The following is a 12,199-nucleotide window of genomic DNA, read 5'->3' as shown; positions in this document are numbered from 1 at the left end:
GGATCCCAGGTTCTTTTTGATATAGTATTAAAATAATATTTAGAAACTGACATTTGAGTGTGTTCCTTACTACCTGAGTGTCATTGTTTCCAGGTTTTCTAGAGGGGCAGAGGTAGAAAATGTGTATGTACATGTGTATGTGTATATACACTTACTATATGCACACACAAACATTTGTACTTTCTTCTATATCTCTGTATTAAAACCATCAACTCAAACCAATATCTCCAGTTCTAATTCAACACTGCAGGATTTAGTCTGGCCTTCTCTTTTTATATGTTAAACTCCCTTCTCCGACTATGAGAAACCTGGTTCCCACTATCCTCAGTCTGTTTACTCATTTGCTCAAGACCCCAGTACCCACCCCATATGTAACCAAAGTCCTGGTCCATGGCTTGGCATTGTACATGCCCTCTCTCTCTCCCTGGACCTTCTGGCCAAAATGTCAGTCCTGTTACAGGAGAAGAGGACATCACTTTCCTTTACTTAAAGTGAGTTCAGAAAGATACTTGTGACAGTAGTTGACTTCTGGGAGAGAGATTGGGTAGAAGGGACACAGAGGGAAAAGGAGACTTTTTCATATATATCCTTTTGTACCTTTTGAATTTTTTTATACCATGTGCTTTTATTTCCTATACAGAAAATAAGTAAAGATTTAAAGATAAGTTCAGGATCTTTGTTTTCACACAGACCTGCTCTCTTCTGCATTGTTTGGGGAGAATTTGGAGTCATCTTTTTTCCATTCTCTCCTTTAGGAAATAATACTTGTTTCTATGGGAAGTGTTATTACTGCCGAGAAACAGAGCCAGCCTGTGCTGATGGAGACACAATGGAGGGGTCTGTCACGCTTTGGCTTCCAGATGTGTGGCCTCTACAGAAACACCGACACCCATGGGGCAGGACTTACCGAGAGGGCAAATTGGCCAGGTAAATGCTCCTGTGAGCCACTACTTCATTCTCTCCTGTGCCTGGTCAGGTGCCTGCCCTGTGTAGGAGCCAGGGGTTCTGTCCAAGACTAAAAAGGATTATGGGGGGGTTCAAGGGGAAACCTGCTAGTCAGGGACTCTCTCTTCTCTGTGTTTTAACAATGCTACGTGCGGTGTTGGCACTCAGTAAACAACTCTGGTGATGCTGCTTGCATCCAGGTGGGAGTATGATGAGAGCTACTGTGATGCTGTGAAGAAAACGTCCCCTTATGACTCCGGCCCGCGCCTCTTGGACATCATTGATACAGCTGTCTTTGATTACCTGATTGGCAATGCTGACCGCCACCACTACGAGAGTTTTCAAGACGATGAAGGCGCTAGTATGCTCATCCTTCTCGATAATGCCAAAAGGTGGGACCAGCAGGACTCTCCTTGTCAGTGAGGGGTCTTGTGTATACAAGAAGGGTGCTTTCTAGGGTATCCTGGAAAACCTCCAGAACAAACTTGACAGAGGGCATCCTTCCTGTTTCCACTTGAAGTCTTTGCCGTTGGCAACCATCCTTCCGACTTGTTCAGAGTTTGTACTCCTTTCACCTTCAGGGATCTGAGGACTTTAAAAAAATGGAAAAGTCATTTTTTCCAAGGAGTCAAAGACTCTGATTCTCTTCACAGACAACTGGAAACCAGGGTCTTCTATTTATTGCTACTTACATCATTCTTTCTTGACTAGGATGTTTAGAATCTTGAGAAATACATAGTTAACAGAACATGAAATTTAGTTACTGTAAATTTATTCTATCCAAAGGTCCATGCAATTTAAAAGATTAATTTATTTGCTTGGATGTTTTTGCTATTTTTATGGCAGTCTAGGCCCAGCTTTTTCTGTTGTGAGTAGGAGAGCAGTTGCTTAGTGACTATATATAAAGACAGGTTACTTTTATCTTGAATAAGACAATTTTATTAATTTTGAATAAATTGAATGTCCTTATTTAGGTCTGAGCTATTTGAAGAGCACATTGCATTTTCAGTTTACACTCTGCATTCTCCATGGTACCCTGTTAAGTGCCACCCTTTTAGTTACACTTAATAAATATTTGCTAAATAGAATACTTCCTTGGAGCCAGAATTGTCCAGGCTCTAAGTCACTGTTGTTAACATTGGTTGCTGAAAATAAGCTGAGACATGGATCCTCAGGAAAGACTGCTTGGGCAGCATTTGCTAAGGAGGCCACCATCTCATACTGAACACCAGGTACCTCCTGCTCCATGAAAGGGAGTGACAGCCACAGAGGGTGAGAGGCCAGCAACACTGCCTCTCCTAATCCCAGCAAAGCAGGTAGTGGCCAGTGCTGTGTATTTCATTTTCACTTATACTGTATTTTCAGTTCCTGAATATCTTTATCCTTACTTGTAAAAATGACTGTGTGCTGTGGAAATACACGCTGAAATAGTTGCCTTTGCAGCTTATTGTTTGAGGGCCTGCACTGTGCTGAGGGCTACCAGACCCTCCAGCTATTAAGGTGAGCTTCCAGGAAAAGAGTGAAAGGTTGACAGTTTTTCCAGAATCATGTTTTCTTTTTTAACTCAAAATTACCGCTAAGAGCATTTTTACATCTGCTTTGAATCACTATTTTCTCAGCCTCTGTGAGCAGTTTTGCCAGTTCAAATCTGAGCATATACTTTCTTGTAGGGAATAGGATAATCTAAGTCTTTTCTGATTGGTAGTTTTAGAGTAGAACAAGTATAACTTCTTTTTACAGGTAATGACCTGCTTGTTTGCGAGAACCTGATATGGATAGCCTTTATTTCTCTACGTACCCTTAAAACCTTCTCAGGTCTGGGGGTCTTCAGGTTCTCCCTTGGTCTGTGGACTCCACACTGTGTTACAGTGGTTATGCTTCAGCACCTCGCAATATCCCGGCAGGAGAAAGGATCCTTGTAAAGGAGTATATTTGTTGTTTGATGCTGCAGTACAGGCTGTTAAGAATCCTGTGTCTAATTGGTCATGCCCTGTTTATTTTTAATTTAAGTGATTTGAGCTGTGGGAGCATGAAATTATCTAAGATCAGATTTGCATTTCTTACAGAATTTGTTCTTGCTTTGATGCTAAGAAGGGAACTGGTGCTTCCACCTAATTCACTAAGTTTTAATTTAATTTTCAGCTTTGGGAACCCCTCGTTGGATGAGAGAAGCATCCTGGCCCCTCTCTATCAGTGCTGCATGTAAGTTACACAGTCAGATACATTTGTCTGCATGGCCTTCCTTTCCAGGCTCAGGTAACAGTACATCAGTTTTCTTGGCCTTAATCCCTGAGCAGTGCTTTTCAGGTTTTTCTAACCCAGAACCCCCTGGAGATCCTGAGATGTAGGGGATCAGGGAAAGGTTTCCACAGCAGTGTAGCCCAAAGCTCAGAATGCATTTCGAACTTTGTAGGAATAGAAATTTTCAGTTTACTCAATCATGTGTATCCATGTTTGTTTTAATATCAGAATATAGTCCTCACTACCGCCCCCCACCCCAGTCTAGTGCAGCCCGTGCCCCTTGTTGCTGTACTATGTTTACCTTGTGGTTTCGAGTCCTTTCACTCACCACCACAACCCACCTGTGGTTTGCTTATCTCAGTGTGAAATTGTGTAAACCAAAAGTAGCTTTCTCCATAGGTATTTAGTAATTGATGTTTTAAAAGTCTGTATTAGATAACAAAGAAATTAAAAAGTAAATCAAGAAAACGAGATAAAGACTGGGCTCTAAGGAGCCCCTATTCAGATTATCATTGCCAGTATGATTTTAAAGCGTGAGCACTAAGAATCAGCTGGGATCCACCTTGCTTGGCTACACAGAAATGTAGGTCCATGAGCACTACTTCCTACTGGTCAGCTGCCAGAGACACACTGATCTTGTAAGACTGCCTCTTCTGGCAATTGGTCTGTTTTACTTTTCATTTTTTTTTTAAGAACAACAATATTCTGCAGATAGTGTTTACAGAAAACTAGGGCTGAGGGAGAGTACCTAAGGAAGAAAAAACTTGGAAGGGGACCCTCCCTCCGCAGGGCTGGGGTTTGGACCTCAGTGGAGAAGGTGTAGTTCAGCCCACTGAACAGCAGAGAAGTGCACTAGTTTGCAGGTGCTGGGAGTGCAGGAAGCATCCCTCCAGGATGCAGGCAGGGTACAGGCAATCAGCAGGTGGTGGCATGGCTTACAGACAGAGCAACTCAGTAGAAACCCACAAGGCTACAGGCAGGGCTTATTTGTGGGTCTGTAAAGAGGATCGGGGCACCAGCATGGGTGGGTGGCCTATGGGGCTCTGGTTTCCATGTCAGGAGGGCCTTAGGAAAGGTATCACCAAGCCAGGCTGAGGCTGCAACATCATGGAGGGCCTGCCTGTTCTGGGAATGTGGCCAAGGCAGAGCTTCACTTGATGACCTTCCCTGCACACTAGTGACCCACGGTACAGCAGCCAGAGGCGTCTGGAGAGCCCCTTCTTCCGCAGTCTCCCTCCAGTGTCCTTTACCAAGAAAGCCTAAGAGGAGAGCTGCTTAAAGGACATCTATCCATTATAGCAGGGCATATGTGAAGAGTGAATTTGGAGCTGAGAGGCAGTCAAGTGATACCTTCGTCACACAGGGGAAACTCTGATGCTCTAGGCACTTGTTTTAATTCAGAAACATAAAAAGAAGGAAATTAAAATTAAATTACTCAAGATGTAAGAATAACTCCTGTTAACAGTCTAGTGACTTCATTCTAATCATGTGTGTATGTTTGTGTATATGCTTATACACACATTTTCTTTCCCCTCGAATTTGGAGTAAAACAGTTTTTTCCCTCCAACTTTTTTCCCTGACTCAATATTATATCATGGGCATTTCCCCACACCACTGAATTTTCATAACTGCTTTTAATGGCTGCATGGAATTCCCTTGAATGGACGAGCCATAATTTATTTAACTATTTCTCAGTTGTTGGACGTTACGATTGTTTCACATTTTTCCTGTTATGAATAGCACAGCAATGAACATATGTAAATACTGTGTGTATCTCTCATTAATTACCGAGGAAGAAGTATCAAAATGTGGTAGTGTTACTTACTCATAATGTAGGGCTACTTCTAAAACAGAAGTGATTTTTCTAGTTGAGATATTTTACATAATTATTTCTTTACTTTTGTCAGTCAAGTGGGCTTTAATCTCCATTTGATAGGGAGAGGTTTTATGTAACCTGTCCTAAAACTTGTTTCTCCTAGCATTCGGGTTTCTACATGGAATAGGCTAAACTCCTTGAAGAGTGGTGTACTGAAGTCTGCCTTAAAATCTGCCATGGCCCACGACCCCATCTCCCCAGTGCTCTCCGATCCTCACCTGGACGCTGTGGACCAGCGGCTCCTGAGTGTCCTTGCCACCGTGAAGCAGTGCACTGACCAGTTTGGGATGGATACTGTGCTGGTGGAAGACAGGATGCCTCTCTCCCACTTGTAATTCTCCACAAAATAAGTGAAACTTCTTTTTACAAAGATAGAGAAACAGCACAATCAATTCCGAATGGTATGAGATGGATTGGAAATGGCCAGCAGCACGTTCTGGTGATAGAGGGCAGGGTGGCCTTGGATTTCTTTGGTGTTTGCTGTAGTAGAAGCTAAAGCAAAGACTACAAGTTTCAGACCATGGAACTGTACGTGCTGAACCACCTTCTGACTTCCTCAGCATTTGCCCATTCTAGCAGCTGGTCAGTCTTAATTCTCATGCCAAAGGACAAATAGATGTGTGACGTTTGAATTGGTTAATGCTGGGGTTGGTTCTGGAGTGTGTATTTTGAGTTCATCCTTAGTCCTTTCTCCACACTTGTGGATTTTCCAAAAACACATTGCAATCTCTTGAGTCCTTTTTCACCAGGACTAGTCAAATTGGGAATTTTACTGCTTCTTGAGGAGTGGCAGCAAGTAACCTGGCATTCTGTTGAGCCAAAGTAGTATGCTCTGTTGGAGGAAGTATGTTTTTAAGATAGAATTAGAGGGAAGGACAAAAGCAGGGAAGATGTTTGGGCTTTTAAGTGAGTATGTGGTAGTGCTTTTGATGATTCTTAAAGGAGGGAAGAAGAGAGAGAGACCTACTTGGTAGAACCAGTATCAAGGAGGTGATTGAATTAGTGAAAAACAGGTTCCCCTGTATTTAAGTTCTTAACGTATATAAAATCAAACATGACTTGGACCTAAGTATGATTTGCATTCTCATAATTGTGTCCAAATTAATCAAAAAAATTGTCCCTAGAGAATCTACCATTACAACCCAAGCACAATTCTGTTATGTGGAGACTTTTTTTCCCTTTGCCTATAACAGGCAAGTCTTTTGCACATTAACAAAGCAAACTGAAATAACAGCTTGAATAAAAGTTAGGTTGCCGGTGATCTGTCATCCTGATTTCTAAAATGAATTTCCACTTCTGTCCTCAAGGCATTTGATCATTAAAGCTGCTGTTCCCAAGAGATTGGCGATCCTATTTATGCCTTTCTTGTGAGAAAAGCCAGCTTGCTCCTACAGATAATATAGTTCAGATCCTGCTGGTGGCCTGAGCTGTCTTGTGATTTGGGCCATGTGGAAGGCTGGAAACAAAGATTTTGAGCCTTCTGAGCCTTAAAATTAAGGTGGTTACCAGAAAGAGCCTTAAGATTCTGATTTATGTCAAACCCTAATTTCATCATTTAATCTTGTTTGGAGTTCTGAACCCACAATGTAGTATCGTCCTTCCATCTCCTATTAGCACTTTCAAATTTCAAGTTGCTAAAACAGGCTTAGCTCCGTGTTCTGGCAAAGTGATTTTGGCATGTAAGCAGTTGCATTAAAATACAGGGCAGAGGAGACTAGGCCTGGTGTGCCCACTCATGTGTCCTCAGAGGTGGGTGCTTCTCTCCTGCATTTTGTCTGGGGACTGTTCTAGTTTTGACTTCTGTGAAGCAGAGACTAACATTTAAACAGTGTGGTTGAACAAATTTACGGTCAGCCATTGGAGACCACCCTTTCAAAAACAGTTTAGAATTTATGCCCCAATTTTTTCAAATTGAAAGATAATGGAGTACTCTGTAACACTTCAGAGTAACATGAAATTAGGATACTTTTGTACTTAGTATGTACATTTGGAGATGTGCACAGAATGAGCTGAGTTATTTTTAGAAAGGTATTGAATTTAAGAAGACAGATGTTAGCACAAAACACTGAGCTAGTGTTAACAAAAGGAGGCATTGATTCCAATTTTAAAGCCATTTACTGTGTGCATCCAGGGAAGTTCACATTTGAGCCTGAGAATCCCTTGGATGGTGCTTACCTCAAAGCATCAGGGAGCCAGCTGGAAGGACAGTGGGAAGGAAGTCAGCGCTGCTCTAGCTGGTAAATGTTGGTTGAACTAAATTCTTTCAAACATGTGATATCTGCAGTATGCCCCAGTGAAATGAATAAGAGCTGTTCTCAAACTGAGAACTTTATTCATAATGCTGAAGGCAGATTCTGCTAAGGAAAAAAGGAGGGAAAGCTGCTTTGAAAATGTCTCATTCTTTTTTTCCAAACATTGCAGAAAATGTATAATTTAATTCTTTCCCTATTTTAAAATTCATGATCTTAAAAGGTGTTCAGATGTATAGTGGTTAAAGTTAGAATTATGCTAATAGAGTGGTGTGAACTGATGCTTAGAATATAAATTTATGTTCTAAGTCAGGATTGGATTAAACTGGAAAAGTATTGTTTAGGTGAATCTTGGAGAAAACCAACCATAAGCTTATAGCTCTAAAATTCATAAACACTAAATTCTGTTTCAAAAAAGAGGTGAATATCTTTTTCTTTAAAGTTTTGTAGCACAGTCCTCCTCATGGTTTACCTTTTAGAATTGAGAACTATTACAGTCAAACAGGTCATTGGGAGGCTTGTGGTCAGTCCTAAGTTGGGTACACCTAGCTAACATCTAAAGGCAGATGTGGATACATTTTAATATTATCAAACTGAGAAAATCAGAACTGAGTACCATTTCCTGCCCTCTTCCTTCCACTTAAATATTGATATATTTATTCCAGAGTTTGGGGGAATATGGGTATAGAGGTTTCATTCTAAAATTGTCCTTTAATGTGAAGCTATGTTGTGGGTCTGGGGGTAAATAATTTTCTCTGCAAAACAGATGAATAGATGGGATCTGATTTACTCAGAGTATTGCTCAGTAATTTATTAGTAAGGCATCTCTCCCTATTTTCACTCAGGATTAATATGTCAAATGAAATTTAATAAGGAAATGGGAGAATTCAGGTACTTTCTGTTATATGGGGAAAGATGAATCCTATATATGGCAAAATTTCAGTGTCACATGAAGGCAACATGTTCTTCCAAAGAAATCTATCTTTTCCTTTTTTTTTTTAAAAAAAAAAAGGCTTTTGGCCTTCCCCTTCCATCCACCATGTTCCTTCACCCTCCCATCTCCACGGCTTCCATATTCTTGTCTGACCAGCACCTGACCACACCTCAAATGATGGGAAACAGCATCTGTCCGTGAGCTGTCTTGTGTGAGTCATTTTGTGAGCTTGGGCTTCAGGAAACATGAGTCAAGGTATATGTATGTATGTAGTCATACCTATATTCTAACAAGAAAAAAATGTATGTATTTCGACACAGGGAAACACTGATGCTGAAGAACCTGAAGCTAGGAAAAGGTTCTCTTAGTCTCTGGAGCATGAACCTAAATGACATAAAGATATCCATTCAGCAGACACCTACTGTGCTAGCCAGGGCCGGCTCCCGAGGCGAATAGACCAGCCTCGTGAGACTGCTGTACAGGCAAAGGCCGGTTTTCCTCTCTTCGACTCCTCAAGTCTGGGTTGAAAAGGTGGGGCTGGGTGCTATACTGCCACAGGTTTTTAAAGAACTAAGGTGTTACTCAAAAATACAAAATGTTTGGGGGCGGGGGGGACTGGGAATAACTGACTGGGAAGTTAAGTTATTTGCTTCAAAGAGAGGTGTAGGAACCACTACCCTCCATTTTGATCTGCCAGGGATTTCCTCTCAGAGCTGTTGCACAAATAGAGGTTGTGCTTGGTAAGACACCAAACAAGACAGATATGCACCTAAATTTCTAATGTGTTCAGTGGGTTTCAATTCTGAAAAAAAGGAAATGAATAAAGATTTTAATAAGTACTGATGTGTCATCTTTTCCTCATTCTTTCCCTCCCCCCTCCCCAAGTCCAGGATATTTCCATTGTTTCCAATTCTGATTTCCTGTTTTGTTAGGGGACAGGAGATTACATCTTCTGCATCCACATAAACTTCCACAGGGATTGTTTCACAAAATCGACAGGTAAGACCTTTACACTTCTCATTCGTCTTCAGAAGGCCCATATCAGGTTGTGACTAAACCAAGATTTTCAGTAGGGTATTTCTTAGGTGCTTTTTGTTTATTTAATAGTTAACTCCTTTCTTGCAGCTTTTTTAGAGATAAAGAATTATGAATCCCCAAGAACCTGTCTGCACAGTACCATAGAGGCCTGGAAGAAAAGACCAGTTGCCCTGATTGTAATTCTTAGGACACCCAGGCTTTTAAATTTTGAAATGGAAATGCAGTATCATAAACTACAACCAGACAATTGAGCAGAGTTCTCAAGATTTTTACTTGATTTGTAGCATTTTTGTTTGTGCCAATTTTTGTCAGTTGAATACCAAAGGGAGGCTAAAGCCTAGTTAACGTGTTCCTCGCCCGACTCACCTGAAATGATCCTTTTCCAGGTGAGATTTCAGGCTTCATTTTCTTCTCAAGCATACCAGAAAGACCTGTATTAAAGCCTAAAAAGGCAGCTGGCAGTAGGGAGGGAGGGTTCAGTTTGGGGCTCATTTTACCCACTGTATTTGCCTATAAAAACTGATTTTTAGCAGCCCTCATTTTGTAAAATAGAAAAGAATGGTCATAACCCCTGGTTTAGCATGGGTGAGTTTTGTAAGATAAGCTGCTTTATAAATCCCGGGGAAGGAGAGTGAAGTCAGAGTGTGTAAACTATTGGTCTTCAGTAGACATTTGGGCCTTGCGCTGGAGGCCATCTAGATGACAATGATTGTCCCTTTCTTCAAAGAGCCCATAGTCCTAGCAGAAGAGACTGCTTGTGAAGTACCCAGTGCCTTAGGAATCTTGTGAATTCGAGTGGAAATAAGGAGCAGGAAAGAATCACAGGAGGTTGAGAGTGAGAGGCAGGACCTACCTTGAAGAAGGGGAGATTGATCCAGGCTTGACATGGGGTGTGTGTAGAACCCCTGACTCCAGAAATGCAGAGCTGTAAGTGTAGAAGATACAGGGCCTCCTGGGTCTGTACTCTGTTTTCAGTAGCTGGGTCACCAGAAATAACCCTTCAGGGGTTTCCTCTGGTTTTCATCAGGTGTGCCCTGCCTCTTGAGAGGAAGTCTCAGTCCACTGTGATGCCTCAGTTACTCCATTACATGGATTTTAAAGGAGCCACTGGCTTATAGGTGAGCTGTGAAACGTTCATTTTATTTTCTCAGAGTTTGCTTTTTACATGCCAGATTTATTTGGAGATAGAGACTTGATTTTTACCCAGAGATTGTTTTCAAGGCAGATGGTGTTCTGACAGCCTTCAGTGGGGTAGGGAAGTTGCCTGTTGCTAGCCTAAGTCCCATTCAGATGACCTCAGTAAAGGTGCTGTGTGCCCATTTTCTCTTGGAAAGACTTTGCTAAAATGCATATTTTGATTGAGTAGGTTTGGGGCCTGAGTTTGCATTTCTAACAGGCTCCAGGGCAGTGCCAATGCCTCTGGTCCTTGGACCATTCATGAGTAGCGCTGTTTGCTTGCTAAGGAATCATAGCTGCCTGTAGTTTTCACAAAAGCCTCTAGATGTCCCCATCATCCCTGAGATCTTGCTCCTAGAGTTAACCAGTAGCCTCCAAGCACTGAGAATGAAATATTAACAATTTACTCATAATAGAGGCTTATCTAAAAATGTGTTTGGATTCATTGTTTCTACATGGGACTGACTCTGGTGAAATAAAAATGTTTACTCTTTTAGGAAAAAGATGTCCTGAAGTTGAATTGTTTGTCCAAGAACTTCCAAGCTACCTGCTTTATTTACCATGAAATGTGAAATCAAAATCAAAATCCAGTATCAAAAATTATCAGTTAGCCCTACATGAAAGTTACCAGTAGAGAATTATTTCCACAGTCTTCAAACTTGGATTTTTTTAAAAAAGAAACCAGGGTAGTTACTAGTAATTTTATTACCATAAATCCATCTGTAAAGTTCACTAGTATAAAGTCTCCCAAAGCCTCCCATGTAGACCATCCAGAGTCTCCTCCGGGGTGGGGCATAGACAATCATGAAAGTTAACGTAGAACTGAACAAGCTATTGACCCTCACAGCATGAACTGACTTTTATTATCCCCATTTTAGAGGTGGGGAAACTGAGGCACAGAACAGTTAAGTAACTCCCAAAGTAACATATCAAAAAAGGCACCATTCAGTTAATCACTGTACTGGATTGCCATTCATGCTCAAACATTTGTTGAATTAGTTAATGTTTTCAGTTTCCAAATAAGCATAGTGGTGTGTTCCTTGTTAACTGTCCTTTGAAGGGTTTCATGAACTCCATTGCAGATAACACAGCACTGGTGTACTGGCCACTGCTCTGGGGAAGGTTTCGGTTCAATTCTGACATCACTCTGAATGACTAAGACATATGACATGCATACATAACGTCACATTTCAATTTAACTCTCTTGGTATCCTTGTACAGGTACTTATCTAATTTCTGTATCTGTTTGTTTTTTGTCTTTTTTTTCCCTTTCCTCTTTTGTAAGTTATTGATATGTATGTTATTGCCATTTTGTTAACTGTTTTAGATTTGTTTTTTAAGTCTTTTTCTTTTCCTTTCTCTGTTGCTGTTTGAATTTAAGGCAGGAGCACATTTGGTGAGCTCTTGAGGAAGGAACAAACCTGGCATTGAGTGGTATCTAAGAGACTGGAATGAACACATGCATCAATTTGGCTGTGACGTTTGTGAGATATGGTGCTAGGATTCACCTTATTGTATGGAAAGCCCAGCCTCAAAGCCACTGAGCCTATAAAATTAGTCAAGTCCCATGATTTTGAGACAGCAGTTTCCTCCTAGGACAAGGTGGCTCTTAGGCCAGTGGCTTCAATAACTCAGATGATTTTGAAAAATGCATTAAGCTCTTCCAGAATCTAGCAACCTTGTTACATGCTCAGGTTATGGAGAGTCCCAGGAAAGAGGCCCATAGGTATTTTGCCAGTG

General features: G+C 41.2%; 1 protein-coding gene across 6 annotated transcripts in view; it reads left to right on the top strand.

The window, feature by feature from the left end:
* The window catches only part of FAM20B (FAM20B glycosaminoglycan xylosylkinase), a 41,560-nt gene extending 32,482 nt beyond the window's left edge, over positions 1-9,078 (top strand). For all 6 annotated transcript variants that reach the window (XM_057726318.1, XM_057726323.1, XM_057726322.1 and 3 more), the window contains 4 exons: positions 756-927; positions 1,146-1,337; positions 3,088-3,147; positions 5,166-9,078. In XM_057726318.1, the coding sequence (XP_057582301.1) occupies positions 756-927; positions 1,146-1,337; positions 3,088-3,147; positions 5,166-5,397 (656 nt within the window). In that variant the 3' untranslated portion in view covers positions 5,398-9,078. The remainder of the gene's footprint in view (positions 1-755; positions 928-1,145; positions 1,338-3,087; positions 3,148-5,165) is intronic.
* Positions 9,079-12,199: the final 3,121 nt, after the last annotated feature.

Source organism: Hippopotamus amphibius, chromosome 3 (assembly GCF_030028045.1).
Source record: "Hippopotamus amphibius kiboko isolate mHipAmp2 chromosome 3, mHipAmp2.hap2, whole genome shotgun sequence".
Taxonomy (NCBI): domain Eukaryota; kingdom Metazoa; phylum Chordata; class Mammalia; order Artiodactyla; family Hippopotamidae; genus Hippopotamus; species Hippopotamus amphibius.
Note: the sequence above shows the minus strand (reverse complement) of the source record. Positions and strands in the feature narration are given on the sequence as shown.